We start from the raw sequence: 27,475 nt of genomic DNA on the forward strand, positions 1-27,475 counted from the left end.
ACAGTTGTCAGCATGTACAAATAATTACTCCAGAGGGGTAGCCAAGATGGTAAGACATGCTTCAGTAAACTATGTAGGAGTGAATGGCATTAATATCGCAGGTATACTAAATGCACAAGGTCTACCTGTGAATCTTTGAACTGAAATACAGGACAGTGCTGTGATTTCGAGTTTAAATATTTTAGATCATCAAACAAATTTTGAAATTAGTTAAAGATACACAGAGGAAATACAAAATGTAGTTTTAGAATAACTTATTTCATTTATTAAGGGTAAATAAACCTTTTTCATGGTGCTGTAGGCAGAACAGTACTTTTCTCAGTGTAGTGTATGTGCTTATAAACCTTAATAAATTAAAGCTCAGACCTGATGATGGCTCTGCATGAAAAGTCAGTATTAGGGTTAGGTTACAAAACCTGTTACAATCGATTCTGAAAGTCTGTATCAAATTTCTGCTGCCTACAAATTACCATAAACAGTTGTTGATCTGCAACTTTTCATTGTGCACAGCACCAGATCCACATAGAAACCTTTTGGTGTTTGATCAAAAATAAAACAAAGCAACAAATATTTCCCACCAAATGAAACTATTCCTTTAAATAACTGTTTACACCCAGGACTTCCCAGAACATAAAAGATTTACGTTTAGGTGAAGGTGAAACTAAAGAAATGTTGCAATGCTTCCTCATCCCTTCGATATGAAGGTAGTTTTAGAACCGCTATTTCACAACAGGGGTATCACTCACATAAAAACTCACAGCAGAAATTCTGCGAGCCAATTAAAATAGCATAGGTTGTTTTTAGTCTAACACAATACCTTGGGAGGTTAGGCTTGGAACACTGACAGCAGGCAGGTGAGGCAGTTGTGAGTGTGTGTTTTTGTGAGTATTTCTGGATTTGTGTGTACATATTACCTCTTCCAGTGCAGCCAGAACCAGAGGGATGTGCTCAGGATACAGCAGGCCCTGGGACATGAGAGAGAGACACGTGCGTGCATCCTGCTTCATCTCATCATAGCTCTCATCAATCTCCACCGGGGCAATCTGCAGGGGGAGAGAGAAAACAGAGAGAGAGAGGGGGAGAGAGGTAGAAAGACAAGGAGCAACACACCATTTTGAGTAAATGAAGAGAGAAATTGAGTTTAATGGGCAAGTAAGATTGAGTGGGTAATAATGCTGTGCTAGAACCTGTGTGTGTGTGTGCGTGTGTGTGTTTGTTCTTACCTTGAAGAGTAGAGGCAGGAGCTGTAGCTGCTGCTGAACAGGAGTGGTAAAGGTTCGCCCTGCACTCGTCATCAGCCATTTTAGGACTGCAAATAGCACGTATATACACACATAAACACACAAGGAGAGTTTGAATTGCTGGCAAATGATAAAAAACCCCCACAGAACTGGAGCTGCGTGGCTCTGGTAATAAAACACAATCTATCATTATTTAGTATCTAATGACTTGTATAATTCCACAGCCAGATATTTGTCTGTATAATGGAGATTACAGTAATAACAGAAACCGAAAGAGCAGCAATGCACAAATACTGAGACAAAAAAATGAGATCTAAATTCAGTCTCTGGCAAACTACAAAAAACCGAAGCAGGCGTGACTACTGCAATACAATAAAACTGCAAAATAATTACAAAATCTTTAAGTTCAAATAACTTTATATCCTCATAGGTAATTTCTATATGTAGAGGTTTGCATATGTGTCTGTCTATCTTTCGCTGGAAAAACATCCTGCATAGGTATTAGTTTAAAGTATTTAACATTATAAAACTTTGCCAGTGGTGCCTATCCTCTGTCATCTAATGTAATCTATATAATGGTCTCAAGAATCATTTCATCACAAAAAACTGTCATGTTCAAAAGCATGTATTTTAACTCATTATAACTGAATGTGAATTACTATTTAGGGTTAGACAGTTCAGCTGACTATGACTGTTAACTTTTTTTCTATTTAAATGATTAATCTGCTACTTGGAGGTATTACTCCCTTAACATGTGATTTTCAGTAAATTAGAAAATTCATAGACAATAATATAAATAATTGACCTCTGACCTCTGTGTTCATGTCGTCTGCCCACCCGGCTGCCCATTTTATCTCTATGTTGAAATACCACTTTCATTTTTTAATCAGTAATTTTATTAGCGGTTTTAACGATTTCGATTATTAATTCACAACAATTTAACTGCTACTTTTAAGGTTTTCATACTTTCCTTAGATTGTTTCACGTATTTGTATTTCAGCTAGCTATTTACATTTTTATTAGTAACAGCTTCTATATGTTTTTAATCAATGCTGGTAGCAATTGCAACTCTTTATCTGTTTTGTCTGGATAATACATTACTCATCCATACAATTAACTAATAAATTCAATTGCTCACCTACATCACTTCAAATTTTGAATTGTTATTCTTTTCATTTCAGCAAGCTACTATCTTTGTAATCAAATTGTAGTTTATATTTATGTAGGTTGTGCCAACAAAACACAGCTGGACTCAAAAATGGCAAATTCATACTTCTGACTCTTTGCTACATTTTCTTTCCACTATAAATGTTATGCAGGGCGGAAAGTGAACACTCCTTCATCGAAAAGACAATTTGCTTCTGAACGCTGGAAATTTCATTTTGCCTGAATACAATTCGTTAAATTAGACTAGCCTCTATGACGAAAGCAAAATCAATATGAAATGTAGTTTCAATGACTTCCTTATGTGACCTGGACAAATTACATATTATACTAAAGAGACCTATCCAAATATTGAGTTGGACTCCTTTCCATAATTCCTTTTTGACATGCTTGAACACACACGGGTGAAATTTCCTATCGACCTACACCTCACTACCGTTTAAAATAAATTTGAAAGGTGAAATCAATAAAGAATCACAGCTTTTAATTTGGTCCATCTAGTTTTAGTGTGACTGTCTATTTCACCAAGAGAACAAGCTTATAGTAAGAGAGAGAGAGAGAGAGAGAGACGTAGCCACTGTCTGTCCCTGGCCTTCCTGCCTAAAAGACACACAGTTTACTTCTTTTCATCCACATTCTGACCCGTCTTGAGCAGTTTGACAGCCTGGGTGCGCTCATCTGTCTCCTGGGTGTTCTCCTCGTGTACGTGGTTGTGGATCTCCGGCTCCGATGTGAGGGGCTTGAGTCGCTCTAGGACCCGTGTGACGAATTCTGCCACATGGGGGGAGGTAGTGGGCCGGGTGTGGGGCAGAGCCACGTCTATCATGAAGATATAGGTCAGGACACTAGAGAGAAAAGAGCAGAAAAAGGGTAAGGGAGCAGAAAGGAGAGATGTCAGAGGGAAATACAGTACGGGAGCAGATGAGACAGAGTTAGAGATAAATAACGAGCCTCTAATTTGAACAACCCAAACAGTAAACACAAGCTAATGAGATTAACCCATTTAGACACTATTATGTAATCCAGAATAAGTTCTTCACCTGCCAATGCGCTCCCTGACATTTTTGTACACCTGGGTGAGTTTGGGCTCCAGGTAGGCTAGCAGCCTGTGCAGCAGTTCAGAAACTCTCCACTGCTGCTGAGCCAGACCTCCCTGAAGCACATACAGCAAACTGACAGAGACAAAGAGAGGGGGCAGATGGAAGAATGGGGGGTCGTTGTGTTATTGCGGGCATGTCTGCTCAGCATACGTCAGCTCAGGTTACTACTGCAGCCTGAAATCAGAAACCTCTTAAATACTGCAAATACTCTGTATGCAGTTATCATGCACACACATACATTACCTGGCATCTCTGAATGAGCTGCCCTCTCCGCTGAGGGGGCTCTCCATCAGCAACTCAAACAGCCAGTGGAGTTTCCTGGGGTCTCTTCCCTCCTGTTGGACAGCATTCAATATGACAACAATAATTTTCATTGGCTTTTTCTTGTTTTGTTTTTGCATAATCATAATAAAAAAAAACTGGATAGCTCAGGTATAGCCTTACGCCCTCATTGTTCCAAACAGCATGCTTTATGCTCCAATAAGACATAGGCAAGAACAGGTTATGGTAAGCAAAGCTGTTCTGTTTACTTTAAAGGAATTTGTACTGAATAACATAGTCAATAATGCAGCTAAATGGACTGTCATTTATACAAATATCTAATCAGGCAATCCAGTGCATTTAGACATGTAAACATGATCAAGGTGACCTAGAGATCAATTTGAGCAGAATGGGGGAGAAAGCTGATTCAACCATCTCTAGGGTTTACAGAGAATGGTCTGAAAAAGAGAAAATATCCAGTGAGCAGCAGCTTCTGGGAGAAAATGCTTTGTTGATGTCACAGGAGAATGGGCAGACTGCGTTTCTTTCTACACTCAGGGCCCCTTAGTACCAACTAAGCATTGCTTAAATACCGCAGCCTATCTGAGTACAGTGCCTGGTGAGTATAAATGCTTAATAAAATTCTTAATAAACATAGATTTAGCAGACCTAATAGCTGATATCTCATCTTGGTTTTACTTGTTAGGGTAGCATACTGGCATTAGCACTAAACATAAGGTGAAAATGATAAAGAATGTGGTTTGAAAAATAGAGGACAAATAAAAACTTAACGAGGGCACCATGTGAGAAGTAAAAGGGTTTCTTAAAGTTTTATCATTTATTTTGAGGGTGGGAAATGTAATGGCAGTTTAACAATCAGTTGTTTTAACATTGCATACAATAGTACAAATGTCAGCCAGCACTGCACTACCATAAAGGAACAATAATAGAATAGCAAGGAACTGTTGCATTACAATTTGTGCTTTAAAAGGTATCGTCAATACAAATCTGCCAATTTTCACATGCTCATTTGTTCTGTTGATTTTTAAAATATCAGCTTCTGAACATCTTATTTAGCAATTAAACAAAACAAATGTCCTACTTTTTATAACAAGCCCTGAGTTATCTTCACTATAGTAGATTTGTATGCATGTGAGCAACTCACACAAGCAGTAGCGATGCAGGTTCCCCAGTCTGTGTAGGTTTCCACTGTGATGTTGGTTAATGCCGTCTTGATCAAAGGGCACAAAAACTGCCATAACTTTTCCACCTGAGCACACGCACACACATACACAATAATGAAAGTTTTTATTAATATTGACTCTTCTTATCAAAAACTGGTGCAGTGTGTACGTTTCTCACTGTGTGTGTGTGTGTGTGTGTGTGTGTGTGTGTGTGTGTGTGTGTGTCCAGTACCTTGCTGAAACTCCAGTGTTTACTGCCTCTGATTAACCCTGCAGTAATCTCACACACACAGCGCTGGGAGCTCTCATGGGGGTCACTGGCAAGCTGCTCCAGGTGAGGCCGTAGTAATGGCAGGAATGCATCACCATAGTTACGAAAGAGCCCCTGCCAATCAAGCATGAGCGTGTGAGTTTGTGTGTGTGTATTTTTACCAGGAAAAAAGGGAGAAAAAAAGGAAAGCAGGGTTTTGTTTGACGCAAGTAAACTGCTGCATGATGGAGAAAAATGAATCACAAAAGTTGATGATAGAAAATGCAGCACTGTGGAGTTCAATTCAGCCTTGGCTAGTGTCATTATGCTGCGTCACTTCTTTGTATAAGGTCTGTCAGATCGATTGAGGATGACAACTGCACCTTGAAGAGGAGAAAACGTCGAGGGTTGAAGCTGTCCTTTCCTTTCCGATCCTCCAGAGAGAGAAACTCGATCAGCTGATCAATAAATTCTGGGTCCGAGAAGTATTCAAAGATGATCTTTTCACCCTGTGTGACACACAAACACAGCCAAAATGTAATAATAGTTATAGTGAGGCATCGCTGAATGATTCTGTGTGTGGCCCTGTATGAGCACGCACCTCACTCATCTCCTCGTATGGCAGGTCATCTTTTGGCTTTTCCGAAGATGCATAGATCATCATTTCTCTGAAAGGAGCAGGAGACAAAGAAGAGGCTGCGGTGATTTATAGATAACAACACAAAGGAAAAATCTGGATAGACACATACTGTCTTCAAACAAGCAGCAAGGATAAATGAATGATTATAAAGTCAGTAGTCAGCAAGGCGTCTGAATACCAAGACAGAAGACAGCCACCCAGCACTATACTTATACATCAATTCTTCTATCTAGGCCAGACAGTAAGTCGTTCCGTCAGCCTTATCTGGGACAGGCCGTGACAGAAGGCGAGTTCAACACCCTGCTAGTTATCCATCCACTCAGAGCCGCGTCATCCGGCAGTTAGCCACACATAAACGTGGTCACAACGCCACAAAGCCAAGCATCAAGTCAACCACGCAGTTAAGTCAATCAGCTACTTAGCTCCTTGCAAGCAAGCAGTTAATCAGCCTTTCAGTTTCTACATCCAACACCTCAACTCTCAGTCACTGTCTTCACCTCGGCCATGAGTAGTATCCCCAGTGTGTCTTCTCCACAAAACACTGAGAGTCCCACTTTTCCTGAGTCAGAGGTAGGTTGTTGCTGTCGTACTGCAACCAGCGATTTCTCTCCCGATCCCCCACGCACAGCCCATCAGGTTCCTCGATCCCACCTACAAATACAAAGCAATAACAGAAAGCACCCTTTACACTCATACACAAGAGTGCTATTTGTCTTATTTGTGGGGGAATGTGTGTTTGTGGTGGAAAGCTCTTGTGGTTTTTTGGCAATTTTTAAAGCAAATTTAGATGTTATTGTTTAACAGTGGTTGATTACAACTGATTATAACTATTATCTTATTAAAGTTAGAAACTAAAAATCCTGCTTTAGAAATAAACATGAAAGCTGAATAATGTGGTTGATTGTGTGCATTTGTGCGTAAACTCACTGATATCTGATGGCTTTACGGCCACTTTCTTACTCGGTCGTTTCAGCTGCTTCAGGATACCAGCCATTGCTGAGATTGCAACCTAACAGGTGGGAAATATTACCCAAAACAGGAGGAAAACAAGTTTATCATCGTAACTGTTGCCACAAACTGTAGTGACCCTACTTCACCTCTACAGGGAGACAGTTTTAGCCACAGTCACAGGGGATCCTTTAGGGCCAGTAAAAGTGCTGTGGGTATTAAAAAATGCTGACACTACCGCCAGTCGTTTGATAGCGAACTGGAGAACAGCCTGGTCTCAGTGTTGTAGCTAATCTTTGAATTGCTGCTGCTTTTTATGATAGTTTTTGTTTCTTAGCTCCATTAAATTACACTTTTTGCACAGGTCTCTTTTTGCTTAGCTCACACTCTTTTCTTTGTCTGCGCTGTTCAGTTATGCTTTGGAGAGGTATGACATTTTGCTCAATTACACACCTGAATACGAACAAATAACTGTAAAAGTGAAACTCTAGCTGTGTTTTCAATAAATTCTACTCTTTGCATGAGCCGGTTTTGCAGAGAAAAAATAAATAAATAAAAAGAAATGGTTGTTGAATGTGCAGATGACTGTCTTAGACTGCAGTGCACAAATATATATAATCATAAAATCATTCATTGCCTCTTTTCGCAGTCATTGTAACATTTTTAAATATTCTCTTTTTTTATTATTAAAAAGGAAGAAGTATTTTGTCTATATTTTGGGTAAGTACAAGTAACTGCAAACTGTGTTGCAAGTAGTGACTTGAAAGCACAACAGATTCTAACTGGATTTAAGTGACACTTGCAGGTATGTTTACATGCTGTTTTATGGTCTGCAGCTGAGCAATTAATTATGTATTCTGCAAATTGATGTGAGCACAGCACTTTTACACAGCAAGTGTTCGGTTGTTTGTCCAACAAGCTAAAGAGCAGGATGAGAGAAGTTAAATAAAAAGGGGGATTTTAGCCAGAGTGCTAATGTGCGTTTTTCAAAACTTGCAGCCCTCGCGTTGTGTAGCAACTGCTGTCTGGCTCAGCGTGACCACCTTCTGTGCTCGTGATCCTGTGCTGATCTCACAGCCTTGTAAAGATCTAGGGTTTTATCCCATTATATGTGTATTTCTCAGTATTGATGAGCAAATTGATTCTTGACTCATGCCCAAAAACACGGTGTCTGGTCTAGGAGGAAATCTGACTCCCTCTTGTTTTTGTGTAGGTGCTTTTACTCTTTGTGGAACTAATTTGCAAGCTGCTAAGAGAGGAACAAGGAACAAGAGATATTTTTCACCTATTCAGATTTCAGTGACAAAATAATAAAAACCAATGAAATTTTAAGTATTGTGCATGATGTTTATGCTGTGAAAATGGAAAATGGAAATGGAAAACCTTGACTGTGAGTTTGGGTGAGCAGCCACATCTATTTACAAATCATCATCCTCTCACACGGTGCTCCACAGGGTTCTGTTCTGGGTCCTGTTTCACTTGTATTCTATTTTCTCTCTTTATGTCAGCTTTTGTGATCATTTACTCATATCACTTATCAATGTAATGCCAGTAATATTTAGCTTTAGATCACTTTTAAACCTTTTATTTTATTTTATTAGTTATCTTAAAAAATCTTTGAACTGTAAAAAAAAAAAAATCATGAATGTTACATTATTTACTCCATCTGAATGAAAATAAAAAAATAGAGATCCTTATTTATGCCCCAGACAGCCTGGTTCCCCAGGTTTTTGGAAATCCAGGATTGCTCTCTAGCTACGTTAAAGTACACATAAGCAACCCAGGGGTGAGTTCTGATGAAGAACTGGTTAAGGGTCTGGTTCTTTTTTGTTTTCATCAATTAAGAAATATCAGTAAACCTCCCCGTATTATATCTAAATGAGAGATGAAGATTGTATGAAGATTGTTATTGATACTTTGTTTTATCTCATTTGAACTACTGCGACTCAGTCTTCATCTTCCTCAGTAAAACCTCCTTGGATGATCTACAGCTTGTACAAAAACGATGCTGCAACAGATCCTCCAAGTACTCTCACATCACACCTCTGGTGACCCCATGGCTCCCCATTAGATTCAGAATTCAATTCAAAATTCAGTTTTCCACCTTTAGGGCCCTGCGTGCCCTGAACTTTTGTAGCCATATGTCACCAGCAGTGATCTGATCAGGCCTTGTTATCCTTGCTATCCCCAAATCTAGACTAAAACCTAAAGGAGACAGAGCCTTTGCAATTGTAGCCCCCTTCTTTGGAACACTGACTTCCTTTCTATCATCTATAAACTGAGCAGATGTCAAAAAACACCTTAAGGTTCATTTTTTAAAACTAGCAAACAGGTGGCATGTCATTTTATTTTATTGTATATTTGTTTTTATGTGATTTGTGAAAGGCGCTATATAAATAAATTTACTTCCTAGCTTACTAAAATCTGCCTAATATGCCTCGCAATGGTAGGAGCTCGCTGGTTCTTCAGTTATATGAGCTAAAATATACTATTAATTCAACCATAATGACTCGAATAATGATCTGGGTTTTCATTATAGTTCAGCTTTGCTATAAAATGCTTTGATTCCCTGCTATCTGACCCTGGCTTGTCTGGAACATACAGTGTACTGGAAGCTTCACATGAACCAAAGCTCATACACATATACACATACACACAGCTTCAGACCTTGCGTATGCTGATGGAATCATGCACGAGGCTCTGCGTGAAGTAGAGGACAGCATCAGGGGGAAGTGGGTGATCTTCCCTCAACAGGAGAGATAGCCAGTCTGTCGCCATGTGCTCAAACTTCCAGGGTCTGAACCACAGGCATATAAAAAAAGAAACAGTTGGTAATAATAGAAATGCAGTTCTACGTCTCAGCTCTGTTTTCTACTGCCAAGCATTACAAGCAGCACAAGCAGACAGCGTCACATCCTGGCTTCTTTCCATTGGCTCTTCATTTTCAAATTGATTTTAAGATTCTACTAATCACTTTTAAAGCTTGTCTGGGCCTGGCCCCAAGCTACCTAGCAGAAATGTTGACTCCGTATAAGCCAGTCTGCAGCTTTAGATCCTCAGGTGGTTCCCTTAGGGCTTCTCCAAACTCAAAGCTTAAATCTAAAGGTGGTCATGCTTTTACCAGCAGGTCCCCTCAACTCTGGATGACCTGCCTGAGGAGACAAGGCTCACAGAATCAGTGGCTACCTTTAAATCACTTCTGAAAACTCATTTTTGTACAGCTGCTTTTATGTGTTGTCATCACTTATAGCCTCTTATGTGTTCAGTTGTCTTGATTTCTCCTCTAGTCTTTATTTCTTTTATTTATTAGTATTTATTATTTATAATGTCAATTTGCATTTTATACTGCATCTCTTTTTATTTTTTTCTTTATCGCAACTCTACTTTCACTTTATCTTCTTTTGTTTGGGCTTACTATTTGGCTTTCTGTTTGAAATGAACTTGTGAGTATTCTTTTTGCTTGTCTGTTTAAGCACAATATGACTATTGTTTTCAAAGATGCTATAAGAATAACATTTTGTTTTTTTTAATTAGCGGGATCCTTTGACGGAACAAATATGGGTCAGTTCTTTTGGAGCTGCTTGTGAGAATCAAAAGTGCAGAATATACAGTACTATATAGCTTACTCATGCTGTTTTCACACAGAAACTTTGGACAGTTTTCTGGAGACTTGGTTTGGATATTTTCCAGGTTTCACATGTAACACACAGAAGGAAATAGTCGGTTTCAAACATGTTTGCACTACTGGAAATACTTCCTTGGTTTAGGCAAGAGAGATGGCTCGATAAAGCTTGCAGGAGGTAGCACACATGACATTCAATGTATTTTTTATGGCGGAATTCAACATCACTTAGACTTTGTACTAGGGAGTTGGCAGGTTAAAGACGGATCAATGTCAAATCCGACTGTATTGGATATTTGTGCTCTTTGTGCACCTCTGTAGCGTAAACAGAAATTGAAGTTTATGTGTGAAAACAGCTTTAGTGTATTCTAACATGTCAAAACACATAAACAGTTGGAGAGAAAACCTACAAGTCTCTGTCTTCAAGGCAGTCCAAGAGGTCATTGACTAACTTTTCATATTTCCTGTACAAAATAAAAACAGGTGTTGGTTAGTAGTACCACCCCTGGCTACTAAACTACCAAAATTTAATATATTACAAACCTAATAATATATTATAGGAATATTCGGGTTTTGCAGACACATGATGGTGCCAACATCAATCAAGTGATCAACTGCATTAGGCCCCAGTCACACAGACTTAGAGACCAGCCTGGAACCACCGGTGTAGAGGGGGAAAGTATTCCCAGACTGGCTGTAAGTGGTTGCTGGAGGTTGATGCCAGTCACTGGGAAAAAAGTCCAATCACACAGACTAGTTGATGAGAACTTCACAACCATCGACTGTTAGATAAAAAAGTGTGTTGCCTTTTTTACCTAACCAGTGGGAAAACCTACTTGTGACTCCTTTCGTCATGAGGATATTGCTACTGTTTGAACAGAAGTGACAGTGACAGTTATCTACAAACACTGTCGTGGTACTCTCCTAGCTGTACTGAAACTGTGAAAAGTACAGCTAAAACCAGAAATGGAGAAAATTCAGGTTCAAAGTAAAAGCTGCACTTTTTAAAACATGTTGGCTATGGTGCTGAGGCACAAACCTTCTGCATTTCCAGTTTTCTTCACACTTTTTCAAGTAGTTAGCAAGTATTTGCAGAAAAATGTGAAAAACTACAGGTAAATGTGGCAGCCCACTAGCAACCAAACCAAACCATTTCACCCAGCAACCTCAAGGAACCACTGCCAACCTGTTGGGGGATACACATTTTGGCCTAGCAACCGGCGGTGGATCATGTTCAGTATGATGAAAAATATAGAATCTTCATGGGATATCATGTGAAAAACTTCAAAAAGACTTTGAATGAACAAGAGAAATCTACTTGTTATCCCTACCGTGCAGCAACCACATTTCTAATTCGCTGACGCTGAAGCCCTTCTTTTATCTCCTCTTTGGATGGTACCTCTAAACAAGATGTGGGAATTTTCGATTGTGCAATCTGAATGGCTACTTCTACACATCCCTCAGACACCTAGAGGTAGAAGTGGGCAAAGAGGAGCAGCACATGGTTACAAAAAATATCAGGTGAGGGTAGCATTTTGATGGTTAATGATCACTTTGCTCACAGTGAAGTTGATTCCGATAGTGTCATGCTGGCGAAGGATCCTGTCAGTGATGTCATCAAGCAGACGACCGATTGATGGTTTCTCCAGGCTCATTGTGGGGGATAAGCCGCAGCGGACCAGAGCAGGCCACACCTGCCCAACCCATTCCCAGTCCCTTGCACTGGCCATAGGAATACCACTATACATACCCAGAAGGCAGTACAGAGCACCCTGTGAAAAAAATGCACATATGTACAAATATTAAAAGAGATACTAGGTGTATCTTTGTGGCTTCAAAAATCTGCAAATGATGGTCATGGTTTTTAAATATTTAGAACATTCTTGTGATATTATGTAATGATACTAGAAGTTATGATAATGATAACTATAAGTGTGCACTATTGCAATGTGCTTAAGAAGCTAAACATGTTAAATTTAATATTTACATGTTTACATTGGGCTCCACAGGTGTTCAGTGATTTTGTGGTTCTTCACAGTTCTGGGTTCAGTAACATTTAAAGCATTGATTGGAAATTTCAAGGCGTCTCTATGTAAATCTTTATTTGGTTAAACAGTTATTCTCTGTATGGGTTATTAACACGTGGAATTATTATTATTAATTTTATTGTGTTTTAAAGGCACTAGAAACCAGCATCACAAACTACCTCAGTCTAAAAATGCTGTTGTGTGTCACCTGGTTCATGTAACATACTTGCCCCATATTTATTGAAACTAAATTAAATTCATCAATCTTTTAGATAATTCCCAAAAAATTGATTCTTATCATCTAGATGTAGTGGGAGAAACAGCTGAGACTGCTGACTGCAGGTTTCCCCAGCAATATAAACAGTGCATCTCCACAATGACTCAAACTAGCACCACTGACAAATAATGGGCCGTGAGGTCCATTTCTTGATCATTAATATGCAAATTGTCATGACCATTGATCAACAACCACTGATTAATGACCACTGATCAATGACAATTGATGTGGACAAGTGGGTGAAAAATTTGTCTGACAGACAACTCACCCAAGCAGAGAAAAACATCCTTGCAAAATGGTTGAACTTTGCTGTGGCACTGTGACAAATCCCACTGATGGATCTGATCACAGCCACAGAAACAGCAATTCGAAACAACAACATTGCAAACGTGGAAGCAGAGCAACCACGGACACTGTTCAATCCTCGAATAGTGTCTTTAAATTGTTTTGTTTTTTTTCCTTATATATGCAATTTTAACAGAATTTCAGGTCAACCATCTTGCTTAAAACCACATATTCTGTCAAATACTATGAACAATGTGATTATGTGGCTAGTACAGTTATTTTTGCCCAATTACACAAATGAATGGGAAACAATGGGATGAAACAGCAACGTAAACCATTTTCACACATGAATATATCAGGATAAGGCTGCATTTGTCCTTTGTCACGTTACTAGAATTACTCATACATGTGGTGAAAGTGTGGAGAAAGTGCGCAGGATGACATATGGTAGCTGTGAATCCACCAGCGTATTGTACAGCAGTGAAATCTGTCATCACAGGTTTTGTATGAGGGAGCTTGCAGGATAAAGACCGGCTAATCTGTGATCTGACTGTGTCAAATTTTTATCTTCTCATACGCACCTCTGTTGGGTAAGTTCAAGAAAAGTTCAGGGCTGCAGTGAATGTGTGAAAATGGTTTAAATCACATTTTTTTGCTTAGAATACCAGGCTTACACAGGCCAGTGCTGTAATACAGAAACTACAAAGCTTCTCCCGAGTATACAGACCATAGCTGGTGATAATAGTGACTTTTTGTCTAGGAGTTGTTAGCATTGCCTTTGCTATTTTTTAAGTACATTGCACAGAGGTACCACTTTTTCATAAAAAATGACTGTATAAGGCTAATAATGACTCCTATTCTGAAACATTTTCTTTCTGAGATATAAGAAGATATCAGAAAGAAAGAGGCAATGATGTAGGATGGGTCAAGGCCTACTTGCCAGAAAGTAAGCAGTAAAGCTTCAAAAGCAGTGACCAGTGCAGGACACTGAGGCCACCTACTGAGGACAAAATTTAGCACTATGGACAACGTTTCAGCACCACGGAGAGTGACCAGTATGACAACTAGTGATCCATTCCAATGTGTTTGCGTGCACAGTACCTTAAACTGCTGCTGCGTGACACTGGTGTGTTGTGGCGACAACAGTTGTAGGATTCGGGGAATGAGGTCTCTGTAAGAGAAACTATAGGTTCCCAAGGCAGCTATAAGCACATTCTGTGCCCTGCTGCGTACCTGCAAGGACGAACACGCACACATAGTCTTACAGATGCACATGCATGCATTCTCACAGTTTTTCTTACATCACAGTGCCATCATGAATATAGGAGTCAGCAGATCAGTTCTTCATTACTTATTTTATTAACTCTGTCAAGAAAGCTACGTGATTTGTTATGTTTATTTGTGGTTAGCAGGCCTGCACAAGCAGTTACAGACAGATACACTTTGGAGTTGATCCAAAACTGAATTTGGAAGATTTGAAAGAATTTGTTATCATTGTGAGATGGGACAAAATTTTGTGTCATATCATATTAACACATATCAAAATATAATAAGAAAAACAAAAAATTACACACTGGTCCAGATCTAGAGACTCAATTCATGCCTGGTGTGAAGGGAATTTTAGGTCTTGGTGGATGTATAATGTTATTGTTACATGTTTTTTTTTATTTGTGTTTTATTTTATTTTATTTTTTTTTAGTTACCTGGCTATAAGTGCTGGTAGAAAGCAGCAGCAGATCACAGAGCAGATCCCGATGAACCACTTTATATTCACTCCCCTCCACAACCATCTTTCTCATCTATTCACACAAAAATACAATCTTCATTTCAATTCTAGATTGCATGTCAATTATGACTTTTGTAACTTCAGACTTTGAGTAGTAAAGTAAAAAAATATGATAATATACTGAAATATCTATTAAAAATATGAAGAAAATAGTGTTCTCTGTCAAATTATCACTGTGTTGTTTTGGTGAATCATGAGTGGAAAGTTATGTTTACTCCCGTAATGTAAAAACCCACCAATATTTTTTTCATGACCAGGCACAGTGTTTTTGTTAAACAAACCTCATGCTGGAGCAAAATTCGGTCAATGAGCAGAGCTCTAATGTGCTGCTTCTTCCCAAGAAGCTGCAAAAGTAGAAAAAAGCAAAGTATTTAAATCACCTTGTAAATGACTCATTGAAACAAACAACCAGCAAGTTTGTGTACTTTTCCAACTCACCCTGTTTTCCATGGACTTCTTGACGAGGGTGAAGCTTTTCCAGCGTGAGTCAAACTCCTTCTTGTGAGTGCCTCGGAAAAACATGAGGTCACTGATGATCTGCAGTCAGGCAGACAGACAAAGGGTGCTGTGAGACCTTTGCAGGCCTGCTGCAGGATAGAATAACAACATTTCATATAAAGAATAAAAAGAGAAGGGCACCTTAATAATGACAAACAGTGACTTTGTATCATCCTCTGAGTGCTCTAAGATATGATCTGGATTGAGAGAAGCAGATACAGGTAAATTATGCAAAGACATTTCATCTGGCGTGAGAAGTTAGAAACTGGAGTGTGGTGGAGTTAAAATCTGCACTCACGTAGCAGCAGTCTCATGGTTTGGCAGATGGACTCTCGGTAGTTCTCCCTTGAAGCATCTGGAGGGGGAGGGATAGAAGAAATACAGAAGCCCCGTATGGGTACAGAATACAGGATGAGTGGCCGCATTGCCAACAGAAACTAATGGGAGATTGAGTGTTTGTAAATATGTGTTATGTGGATGTTTTCATACCGTAGTCAACACCTATATACAGCTTGACCTCCCCAAGATTCACCATGGAGGAAACCCTGACAAGAAGCAAAGTGTAAGGAGCAAAATGTGACAAGACTGCATGATGTTTTTGTTTCATATATATATATGTGTGTGTGTGTGTGTGGGGGGGTGCGTCCATGTGTGTATGCAGGTATAGGGCTCACAGGTCGGATACGTGCGGTCCATCCAGTGGGGGCAGCAGATTTCCAGCTCCAAGAAGGCAGTGCTGCACAATAGCGAGACTCTGCAACAACTCCTCCCTGGGAATCAGGGAACACATGAGATCACTGAGCGCGTGTGTTTATATGTGAATTTCTGAATTTCTTGGCAGCTGAATTTAACATTCCCCCTCTTTACCCCTAATTAGGCTTTTTTTTTTTTTAAAAAATACAGATATTTAAAACTGAAGTCATGTAATTGCTGGAAGCAGGCAAAGCTCATTTATCACTAATGACAGGCTACACCTTTATTTGTTATCTTTGTGAGTGTGCCTAATTGCGTCTGAATACTTAAAACTGAGAGAAATGACAGTACACCTGCTCATTGGCTGCTCTCCAGAGACGTGACCCTTGATTCGTTGCAGCTCAGGGTGCAGGAGGTGGGACAAAAGATGGAAAACAAAGCTTTCCTCCTCCGGTCCGGGCACATGCCAACGTACACCCAACGCTGCCACATCTCCTGGTCTGCCCCAGTCCTGGAAAGTGAGGCAGAACATTTTGTCAGATAGTTGTAGAGGGTGGCTGCCAGTTTTTCCACTGGAAGAACTGTCAGTTAAACCAGCACAACCAGTCAGCCTCAAAACCACAGATTTGTGTCATCAACTGGTATTTAAATGCTTAAACACATTAAGTATAAGGTCAAAACTCAATGGAAAATAGAAAAATATTGACGCAAGAGACTGGTTGACTATTATATGAAAGCAGCTGAATCCAACTAGCAAAGCACTGAAATGAAATTAAAAAGAAATTCAAGGAGAATGAATCTTAAAGTACAGAATCGGTGACCGTGAACTGCAAATGAAAAGAGGTTGGTATTAGAAATGAAAAAAGAAAGTAAAGCAGTGAAAAGCAACAGAGGAACATAGCTGTAATTACTGCCATCAAGTCATCAAAACAAACACAAGAGCCGAGCACTCCTGTGCCAAAATATCATCAAGATTTAAAAAAAAAAGAAAAAAGATTAATCCAGAGACATTTTTTTTTCCTCTCGGGGAATGAAATAAATAGTGAAGGAGAAGGAGCTCAGCAAATCTCCAGCTGTCATAAGGTATAAAGGACATTTCAGACCTTGTATTAAAATGCAGTAATTTTGTTGCCTTACAGGAATTTTCCGTAACTTTTAAAGAGAAAACTTCAGCACAAAAAGAGGACTTGGGCTTATCCAGGTATCGTCATATTTAACCCTGGGTTTTCAGTGTTATGAAGGCGATTCACTTCTCAGCTGGTAACATTACCATAACAACTTCATGCTATCTCCAAGATGAAAAGATTAAGATTTAAGATCAACAGGTATGAAATCACTGCCTACTAACCACTTAATAATCTGGAATATAGCATCACCAATCTGTGACGATGCCTCAGACCTCTGCGTACAGACTGTAAGAGGATCTGCTTTCATAATAGCGTCTAAAGCATTTCCCAGATGAGCATCAGTAATAAATATAGATTCTTAGATGCAACTTTAGTGCTGCATTTTCCTGCTGGCTACAAACAATTTATTACTCTATAAGCATTAATATATGATCTTAAAACCTGTTGACAATTGACTTGTTGATCGAATATGCAAATTTAGACTAACCCTAAATTACAATTACATTTTTTATATTTAATCTTTACTCTCAGGCACTGGGACTGCAGATGAACAAATAAAAACTAAAACTGTCTCACGCACCTCTAAATGTTAATGGAATCACAACTAAGTATTAACAGGGAGCATTGATACCCTGTTAATTTACACACTCAGCATTTTTGCCGATTTTCCTTCCTGGCCTCAAATAGGATAGATTTTATGAATATAGTGCATGTTTTCCACCCTTGGAAAAACTTTTAAAGACACTTTTTAAAGACACTTATACCCCTAAATTGTCAGAAGCAGCTGTGTTGCTTTCAGTCTGTACGATGTGTGTAAGCTCCTTATATTTTTCAAATCGTATAGTTATATCTTCTTTGTAAAATCAGCCAGATCCAACATTTGTGGCTTATTTGGAAAACCTTGCGTTAACCCTGGATTAACTTTTTAGATTCATAATCACCTTCATGAGATAGCTCAGCCTGACTGCTGGAGGTGAGCAGATCGACCCAAATATCCATAGTATTGATACCAACGCTGGTATTGGTAGTGGATCAGTACCAGCCCTATAGGACTGATGCTTTGTTTCTATCCTCAGTTCAGTATGTAACCCACTGAATACTGTTAAAAAAATTATAATATGGGAAACTACAAAAATAGTTTGAGCCGTTTTTATTTTGAATGTCATTTTGTTATTTTATTTATAGCCCGTTGCACATTTAAACAACCGAAGTTGACCCGAACCCTTGAAAAACTGCAATGTGTGTTTTGTTGTATGAACTAATTGTGGAAAGGAAAATTCAGAGTGATTTAGCAGTCATTAATAATGTGTTCAGAATTTGGAAATGCATTGTTCAGTTCATAAACTGAATAATAAACACAGACACATTGTATATACAGAGCCAGATAATGGAAAGACAACCTGGCTATGCTTAACTTACTTTGTAGAACAGGGACCAAGAGCTTTTGGTAGCTAATACTAGATAAACTGTGTAACTGAGCCACTTTGCCAACTTTTAAACGATTCTTTATTTATTTAGTGTTTCTCATTGTCCTTTTACTTTATCATAGCTTATGTAGCTTCACAATAAAAGATTACCACTGATAAAATAATTTTATAACCTGCCACAAACTACAAAAAGCAAAACCCAACACAGGGCTGAAAATTTAGGAGTACTGCTAACTTCTGAAGGCTACTAAGTCAAAATATCTAAATACCACTGTCATATTCATCTGTTTTACCTAGCGTCCAGATTAACACAAAATAAATATTTTTACCTAGCAGATTCATCATAATATTCTTCTTCTTTTGGCTGCTCCCTTTAGGGAGTCTCCACAGCAGCTCATCATCCTCCGTCTCACCTTATCTCCAGCATTCTCTTGTGTCACACCAACACTCTGCATGTCCTCTCTCACTGCATGCATGAATCTTCCCTGTGGTCTGCCTCTTTTCTTCCTGCCTGACAGCTCCACATTCAACATAATTTGTCCAATATATCCACAATCCTTCCTCTAAATGTAAACCCACTGTCACGAACGACAGGCTGAATTAAATTAGTGAGTGTTACCACTTCATATTGTGTACTCTGCAGCTTTTTTTTGGCTCACGGAATCGGAACTTATTCCACTTTTTCACATTTTTGGACACTGTTATTTTTAGTCTTCTAACAAAACATATTCAAGTTACAGTTCATTTATGGATTTAGGGTTGGTGTTACAGAGGAGGCTGCTAGGGACAGGGTGAGATGGAGGCACATGATCCACCGTAGCACTGAGCTTTAATTTGAGGGGTTGAGCAAAATATTGCATAAAATTGCATTAACCTTTACGAAACCACAGCTTCCTATTTCATGAAGAACTCTTTTTTTCTTTGTTTATTCCTTTGTAAAAATATATAGATCTATCCGCGAGAGGTATGTGGCTCATCCACTCTGAATTTTTCAATCACAAAATGTTGGTATTGAGGGATTTTTTAAATAAATAAATAGGTAATGTTTAAATACTGCACAAAAATGCAAATATTAGAAGTTACTGGGGAAAGAAAAATCACGTGATCTCCTTGGATTTCTTGCTTTTGTGGCTTCCAGCTTTGGGAAACTATTTTTTAATTTCCTTGAACAACACAGATGCGGTTATTTTTCATGCCAGACTACGAGCAGTATTGGCCAGTATATGGCCCAGCAGTGTAGCCATTTAATTTTAATGTGAACTAGGCTTTCTAAATGCAAAAGGAAATTGCATTGCAATAATTAAACCTGTAAGATAGCATTATAAATTAAAGGACAATACAGAGCAGCTGTAATGGTTCAGCTTACGGCCTTTTACATTTCCTAGAAGATTTAATCATTTCCTGTGACTCACTAAATACTTTAATGTCTGTGAAAACAGCCAGTTCGCCTGTGCGGGTGTTAGTGAATATGGCATAAGGTGAAACTAAGCAATTAGAGTCAAGGAACTGCATAGGCAGGTAAAATGGCTCACTCTGCTCACATCATACACGCCTCACGTCACATACTCTCCCAATTTAGTGGTCTATTTATGCTGCAAAATTTCCCATCTCTTTCTCTGGCTTTTTAGGTTTTTGGCTGATGTTTCAACCCCTCCACCACTCCTATGTCTACCTGTAAGCGGCTGTCTGACTGAAGAGGGAGCAGCATTAGTCAGTAATATAATCCAGCAGTGTATTTACTTTAAATTTAATGAAGGCTTTCAGATTGTCATATTAGAAATGGAAAAGTCCAACTAGTGGCAAAGTTTTCCAGTGACAGATTTAATATTATATTATTTCAACAATAACCATACAGCATGTGGAACTAGAGGCAAGGAGCTGGCTTTAACTTCAGAATCACTTTATCAGATTAAATAATGGCGGCCGATGTTTTCTTTCCTATCTCTTTGTGCCATTGTGTGTGTGTGTGTGTGTGTGTTTACCCGAATAGGGAGGTCAGTAACAAAGCCGCCAGAGGTGCTGCGGTACTCAGTGGGATAGATGAGGGAAAACGATCGGAGTGTGTGCTCCAGAAGACTGCAGGCGAGTGTGTATGCCCGTTTGCAGCGCAGACGCACACACACACGCAAGATCCGCTCCAGGTCGCCTTGATATTTTAACATCTGTTTGCCATCCACACGGGTTACCTAATGACAGAACACACAGGAGTACTTGAACACACAGGCAATTCACTGGAGAGTTGTGTCTTAAATATTGAGGTTCTCCAGTAAATCGTAGCGTCTGGCTCGCTCCCACTCACGGTAAGCTCCCAGGGGCAATAAAACAAAACTGAAAGAGTATCAATATTTTCTGGTTAACAATAAAGCTCTTTGCAATTTATGACCGTGCAGGGTGTATGATGCAAAAAAAGTCTTTTGGCTGTATTTCTTTTTTTTTTGGTCTCACAATGTCACAACTATAGCCTTTTAAATTTAAAAACAGATAAACACACCAGCCGGTTTCGTACATTTTCAGTGTTTTCCACTGAAGCATCCCCAATGTCCAAATCACTCAAGCAGCAGTGAAGAAAATTAACTTCTCTTAAAGCAAACAGCTATTTCTAGATTCACAATAAAGCCTTGTACTGTTATAATCAGTCAAACGCATTACGTTTTTAGGAGTGTGTGTGTCCTTCTCTCACCTCAGAGAGCAGCTGGAGATTCCACAGCAGCTCCTTATCCAGCTCATCTTCATTCTGCAGCTCCTCATCTACAGACACACACACATAAACAAGCTGAATTATGTACTTCACTGCTCCCCTGACAGATCAAGCTCCTATTGTCGAATTCTGGGATCAAAATTCACTTGTTTAGCCATATGAGCTGCATAGTTGGCAGCCTATTAGTTTACCTGTATAAAATGCATCTAAAGCTGTTTTAACTAACTTAACTAACTAATGTTAACTAATGTTAATTAATAATCACTAGTATAGCTATTTTATTAATCTGCTTGACAAAAATATTATTTTTACCACTTTGAGGATCTTAATCTCCAAAATTTAGAACTCAGCTTAAAGTGCTGCTTACTCTAGCATAGTGTCAAGTCTTGTTAAAGCGTTGGTCTAATTTTGACGTATTTGACATAATATGTAAAAAACACAAGCCAGTTTTATGCAAAAGTGGGCACGTGAGTAAAAACAAGTAAATAACACACTTTGCCATCAATAATAGCCGGTCAAAACCATCTCTTAAATGTTATGTTACACTTTATTACATTTAACTTAAGTTAATGAATATACTTCTTAGGATTATTGGTGTCCCCTTGGAGGTGATGGTGATAGTCAACTGACCCACCCTGCCAGGGTACAACATGTGAGTCATTAAGGCTCAGTACCATCAGTGCAACCAAGGTGTCAATCCTTTGTGAGGCACTGCCCCACCATGCCATCATGCAAGTTGTTGGGGTGACACAAATCAGAGTTTGAATGAGGGCTTCATCACCTGGGCAAGCTGATAGCTGGTCTCAAACTTCTATTCAATAACGGTCGTTCACAAGGAACATACATGCCTACTTCTCCTTTTAAAATGGAACTTTGGCACCCTCGAAAGAGTCTCCTTTCTCCTTTAATGTGCACACCTGAGTCTTATACTGTTGAAGTGGCTCCTATGTTATGCATCTGTGGAGTGGTTGTTTGGCTTCTCCGATGTATGCACTGTTTAACAAATTTATTAGACTACTGCCATCACTAAATCTACAATCTCATGTTGTAACACCCCACAGGCATGGAAAATTATGCAAACTGGTCCTTGTAAAGGAGTGTAAGGCTTTATATGCAAACTGAAATGTCTTCAAGTTGCAGGTTAAGGTAACTATGAACATGGAGACAGGAGCCAGAAGACCAATAAAACTTTCAAGTAAAACAGCTGTTCTGATGTATATGTCACAAATACTATTAACATTTTCTCATTTTAAGTTCATGAAATGAAAGCTGTCAACTAACCACCAATTAGCATTTAAAGAAGTGACTTTTGACTTTTAAAGTCAAACTTCTATCTTCATTTATTTCCCAGAGTCCACTAAAGTGATTTTGCATGATTCACAGTTCAAATTCCCCCCCTTGTCTATCTTATACTGGGCCTTGGCGCCACCTCTCAGTTCATCCACTGTCTGAAACCAAGCATTTAGAGCAGTCTGAAGTCTGAGCTTTTGACTCACAGGGATTACTTGTACATACACTGACCTCAATATTTGAAATTTTGGCCAACATAGTTTTTCCAGGACTGCCCCAGCTTTTGCATACAACTGGGCTGACCACATACATGAGCCAAGTCTCAAAGTTAATTCACGCAGTTTCTAATTTCTTTCTAATTTCCCTTAAATTTGTTCCACTTAGACACCACCAGTTGCTAAAGAATACTACTGTTAGAGACAAACACATGCTTTTTACAATTTCACTTTAAACTCTCGTAGGGTGTCTTACCTAATAGCTTTGAGATCATAAATGAACTAACAGTGTTCTAAAAATTAAAGAATGAAGATTTTTATTTACTTTACAAATTGCCAGTTTCATTTATCACTGAATAAATTCTGAATTAACTAGTTAAACGCTTATTGGAACAGCCTTAATGCAAACAGAGTTACATTACTACACACACACACACTGCACTGTTGCACAGTGATACTGACTGTCAGTAATGTGGGAGATGACGCTGCAGCAGTGAGGGACAAACAGTCGGAGAGACTCGGAAGGATGACACTGCAAACAGACACACGTGCACATGCAGAAAGTGCACACATAGATATGCACACATACATTTAGATGCCCAAGCGCAAACACAAATACATGCATAAGATCACAAACAGTAAACCATCAAAATGAGGCCATAACACAGTAAATATGCATGTAGCTAAACTGAACATGTTAGTGGAGAAAAACTGCATTTTCCAACATCTTCAGCACATGAAATCTTTGTTTGACATTCTCTAATTATCTTGAATGAAAACCTTCACATATTGTATAAAATGGAAATTGAGAAGAAGAGCTAAACATACACGTACCTTTGCTGCAGCTCTGCACATGTCAGCCACCATCCTGCCTGACACGCATGTCTCGAAGATGTTTGAGGTGGCAAAGTTAAACACTTTCTGCAATGCAACCTAACGCAGAGGAAAGATTTAAGAAGATCGAGTGATGTACTTTATTACTGCTATTTTCATTTATTTATTTAGGGATGAATATTAGAAATAAAGATCATTTCTCAATTAATAACTGTCAAATGAAGAGATTTTATATGGTAAGGTAGAGACTAAAACAATATAGAAACTCCGTTGATGCCCTTTGCGCAAGCACTTGGCAACAGTGGGGAAAAAAACTCCCTTTTAATAGGAAGTGACCTCTGGCAGAACCAGGCTCGTAGAGCGGCAGCCTTCTGCCAACAATGTTGAGGCATCCAATTCTCTGTCTGCACTTATAGCATAACTAAGGGATGAATCAGGGTCACATGATCCAGCCCTAGCTATTAAGCATAACTATAAAAGTAAAGAGAGGGAGTCTGCCTCATCAGTCCAAATAAGTATCTGGTACCACAAGAGAGAGGAGACCTGGAAACTAGGAATCATAAGTAAGCCTGCAGTCTGACAATGAAATGCTCTACTGAGATAACACGGCACTATGAGGTCTTTTAAATACAGCAGAGCTTGGTCACTGTGTGGGTTCTGTATGTAAGGGGAAGGATATAAACTAAATCCTGGATTTTCAACCTGCTCTCATTCTCAGTGGAGTTGTGGTGGTGTGTCTCAGTTACACACAAGGTGTCCTTGTGGTGACACAAGGTTATGGCATTAGAGAGATGGAGGCTGTTACTCATGTTTTTCAGTGGGTAAGTTTGCTGTAGTGAAGAAGTGTTATCTAAACCTTACCAGTGAGTGAAAGTTAAAAGCAAGTGGAAACAAGTGGAATTAAAGTGACACAAAGGTGCAAACAAGCTGCAGACAATGGTCTCCTGACTAATAAACCTGTGGCTTATGCCCCACCGCCATCCCTCTTTTGAGGTCTCTGAGAAAGGACTGTTAACGTCTCTCGGGGGCAATGCATCAAGGCACCGATGCCAAAAGTCACCTTGTGCGTAATGGTGAGACGCAGGTGGCATCTGAAAATGGCATCATTTGACGTCCTGAGATGAGAATGCGTCAGGACTTTACAGGAAATCAGTGAAAAGAAGCTGATATTGAAGAAATATGATCATCTTTTTCCATTGTCTGTCAGTACTCTCCATGCTGCGTTGCTACATTTTGTATCAGTGGGAGGCTTTTCAAAAAGCTTTTAGAAAAGCCCGATAATAAGGAATTATAATAGTCAAGCCTGGATGTATTAGATACATGGACTAGTTTTCCAGCAGCACTTAGAGACTGTATGCGTCAATCTCTGACAACAATGCACAGATAAGAGAAGGCACTCGAAAGCCTAGTTTTTTTGCGAACCATATATGCTAGTTAAAAAATGACTCCAGGCTTTTGCATAGCAGTAGAGGAGGCCAAGGTAATGTCATCCTGAGTAAATCTGGCTTTAGGGCCAAATACAATAAGTTCTGTTTTCTCTGAATTTCGAAGCAGAAAATTACAAGCCAAGCCACTAAATTTTCACTCGCTGAACTGTGTGATGTGGCTTCATAGCTAAATATAGCTGGATATCATTTGCATAGCTATGAAAATATGTGCCATGTTAAGGTCAGCAGTCTAAATTAGGAGGTGATAAAGAATTGTTTGGGTAAGGTCAGAGTACTGTGGGGACTGAATTAATAAACTTAATTAAAGAGAGAGTGAAAGCTTTGAAAGTGTTGGTGTTTATTAATGCACTACCTTGTATATTTCCAGCGAGCACTGTGTTAAGATTGTGCTCACAGTGGAGGAAAGGCCCAACTCCACCAGGCTTTCCAAATGAGTCTGAGTATCCGTCTCCATCTCATCTCGTGTCTGTTCCAGGGTACTGCTGTCTATCAGAGCAAAGCACCTGCACAAAGACACACACAAATACACAAGCACACACTTAAAACACTCTGCAGTAATGAAAATGTCAACAGCGCTATGGAGAAAAAAACAAAAAAAGGGCTGTTTTTTTCCCCTCTCTCCGTGAGAGCCAGTGAGACTGGTGCATTTCAAACACCGAGACGCATTCGCATTCAGACACTGACAACAAAGCTTTACTAAATGACAGACTTGTTAATGTATCTCTACCTGTCCAGGAACTGCAGAACAAAGTCTTCAAACTCAGCCGAAGCGAAACACAGATCCTTTTCAATCTGTGAGGGAGAAATAGAGATGATTAGTATTTGTAGAATACTACAGTGCGTTATTTTATTTCTTTGTAGGTCTGCTTGTCTCGGAAGAAAGCTTTTGAAGTGTAACTCTGACACAGAAAGAGGAGGGTTAACTAAGCAGAAGGAAGCAGCTGGCTACCAGGAAAATCCACATCTCAGTTTTTACGCTTTGATTTCTGTACAGTTTAAAAACATCACGCTATATCGCAATTAGTGACCTTTAAAGGTTCTGGCAGGCAGATTTTGTTGCTGCTGTTGACCTAGCAAGTGATTTCCCCTATTGCCAGTTTTATGCCATGCAACCATTTGCACATTTAGTATATGAAATATGAAAATTATTTCAGTGTTTTCATCAAACTGTCAGTGAGGTAGTGAGTATTTTTCAACAAATGTAAATTAATCATTTGAGGTTACTATTATTCAAATGAGGGATATTACAATGCTAATCATAATAATAGTTATTATTCGCTGAATTGAAATGATGTTATTTGTTATATAAATACTATATTAATACGATACTACAGTTTTGTAAAATATCCAGGGCTAGTAACTAATTAACACCTCGGTATTGTATGTAGGTGGCAATATTGTGTCTTAAAACACAGGCTGACACCCACTGTACAATAGATGTAAAAAGGAAAAGGGACTGTAAATATGAGTGCTTCTTTTTCTTCAGTTATTATGAGCGGCATAAGAAGAGTATATTTCACTTTTATAGTATCAGTGTCACCATCTGGTATTAAGCAACTATTAATTATGACTTTATTAATTATGATTTCACTGTTGCTTTAAATATAAAAAAAAATCTTGTTTGTTTTTAATATTATTCATAAGGTAAACATTTATGTCATAATTGCCGTGCAATGTTGGTGAAGCATCCAAACATATGCTCAGGCTAATACGCCCTTTAAACAATGGGCTGACTGCTTAGTGCACTGCAGTAAACTGGTCTAATAATGGTGCAAACTCACAGCTCACCAGTTAATTTGCTCATTAATGCAGTTCTCTAGTTATCAGCCAATCACATGGCTACAACTTGGTATATTTAGGCTTGTAGATATGACCAACATGACCGGCGGACGTCCAAGCTGAGCATCAGAATGGGGAAGAAAGGGGATGGTGACATGGTTGTTGGTGCAAGACAGACTGCTCTGAGTATTTTAAGAAATTGCTGCTCTACTGGGATTTTCCCAAGAAAGGGTTTAGAGAAAATGGTCCAAAAAAGATAAAATATTCAGTGAGAATCAGTTCTCTGGGTGAAAATACCTTATTGATACCAGAGGTCTGAGGGAAATATCCACATTTGGAGCTGACAGGAAGGAAAAAGTAATTTTAAAGAGTGCTCGTTACAGCCAAGATATTCAGAAGAGCATCTCTGAATGCATGTCGAAATGTAAAGTAAATGAGTTGCAGCAGCAGAAGACCAGAAGAGTAGGTCCTACTCTGGTCAGCTGTGAACAGGCAAGTGAGGCTGCAACCAGGAATAGGGTCACCAAAATTGGATTAGGAAAGATGCTGCCTGGTCTGATGAGTCTTGATTTCTGCTGTAATACCATGGCCATGCCATGAAGACTAAAGGTGAATCTGGAGGTGAAAGTGGGTCCAATCCAGCAGTAGAAAGGTGTATGATGAGTTTGGGGAGTGTCTCTT

The 27,475-nt window shown here is 39.1% G+C and overlaps 1 protein-coding gene across 1 annotated transcript in view; it reads right to left on the bottom strand.

Annotated features, from left to right (window-relative positions):
- psme4b (proteasome activator subunit 4b) overlaps window positions 1-27,475 on the bottom strand; it is a 47,208-nt gene that overhangs the window by 6,467 nt on the left and 13,266 nt on the right. Inside the window, exons 15-44 of the mRNA XM_039616195.1 lie at window positions 25,743-25,807; window positions 25,368-25,518; window positions 23,568-23,666; window positions 23,196-23,265; window positions 21,211-21,278; window positions 20,513-20,716; window positions 16,330-16,487; window positions 15,958-16,053; window positions 15,773-15,828; window positions 15,582-15,638; window positions 15,425-15,480; window positions 15,224-15,322; window positions 15,067-15,129; window positions 14,703-14,798; window positions 14,101-14,232; window positions 11,973-12,182; window positions 11,742-11,878; window positions 10,821-10,874; window positions 9,456-9,585; window positions 6,768-6,849; window positions 6,338-6,491; window positions 5,802-5,868; window positions 5,584-5,709; window positions 5,183-5,335; window positions 4,932-5,036; window positions 3,749-3,840; window positions 3,446-3,577; window positions 3,048-3,250; window positions 1,224-1,309; window positions 915-1,043 (exon numbers count right to left, since the gene is read on the bottom strand). Coding sequence (XP_039472129.1) covers window positions 915-1,043; window positions 1,224-1,309; window positions 3,048-3,250; window positions 3,446-3,577; window positions 3,749-3,840; window positions 4,932-5,036; window positions 5,183-5,335; window positions 5,584-5,709; window positions 5,802-5,868; window positions 6,338-6,491; window positions 6,768-6,849; window positions 9,456-9,585; window positions 10,821-10,874; window positions 11,742-11,878; window positions 11,973-12,182; window positions 14,101-14,232; window positions 14,703-14,798; window positions 15,067-15,129; window positions 15,224-15,322; window positions 15,425-15,480; window positions 15,582-15,638; window positions 15,773-15,828; window positions 15,958-16,053; window positions 16,330-16,487; window positions 20,513-20,716; window positions 21,211-21,278; window positions 23,196-23,265; window positions 23,568-23,666; window positions 25,368-25,518; window positions 25,743-25,807 — 3,330 coding nt within the window. The remainder of the gene's footprint in view (window positions 1-914; window positions 1,044-1,223; window positions 1,310-3,047; window positions 3,251-3,445; window positions 3,578-3,748; window positions 3,841-4,931; window positions 5,037-5,182; window positions 5,336-5,583; window positions 5,710-5,801; window positions 5,869-6,337; window positions 6,492-6,767; window positions 6,850-9,455; window positions 9,586-10,820; window positions 10,875-11,741; window positions 11,879-11,972; window positions 12,183-14,100; window positions 14,233-14,702; window positions 14,799-15,066; window positions 15,130-15,223; window positions 15,323-15,424; window positions 15,481-15,581; window positions 15,639-15,772; window positions 15,829-15,957; window positions 16,054-16,329; window positions 16,488-20,512; window positions 20,717-21,210; window positions 21,279-23,195; window positions 23,266-23,567; window positions 23,667-25,367; window positions 25,519-25,742; window positions 25,808-27,475) is intronic.

The sequence above is a fragment of the Oreochromis aureus genome, linkage group 8 (assembly GCF_013358895.1).
Source record: "Oreochromis aureus strain Israel breed Guangdong linkage group 8, ZZ_aureus, whole genome shotgun sequence".
NCBI classification, from domain to species: domain Eukaryota; kingdom Metazoa; phylum Chordata; class Actinopteri; order Cichliformes; family Cichlidae; genus Oreochromis; species Oreochromis aureus.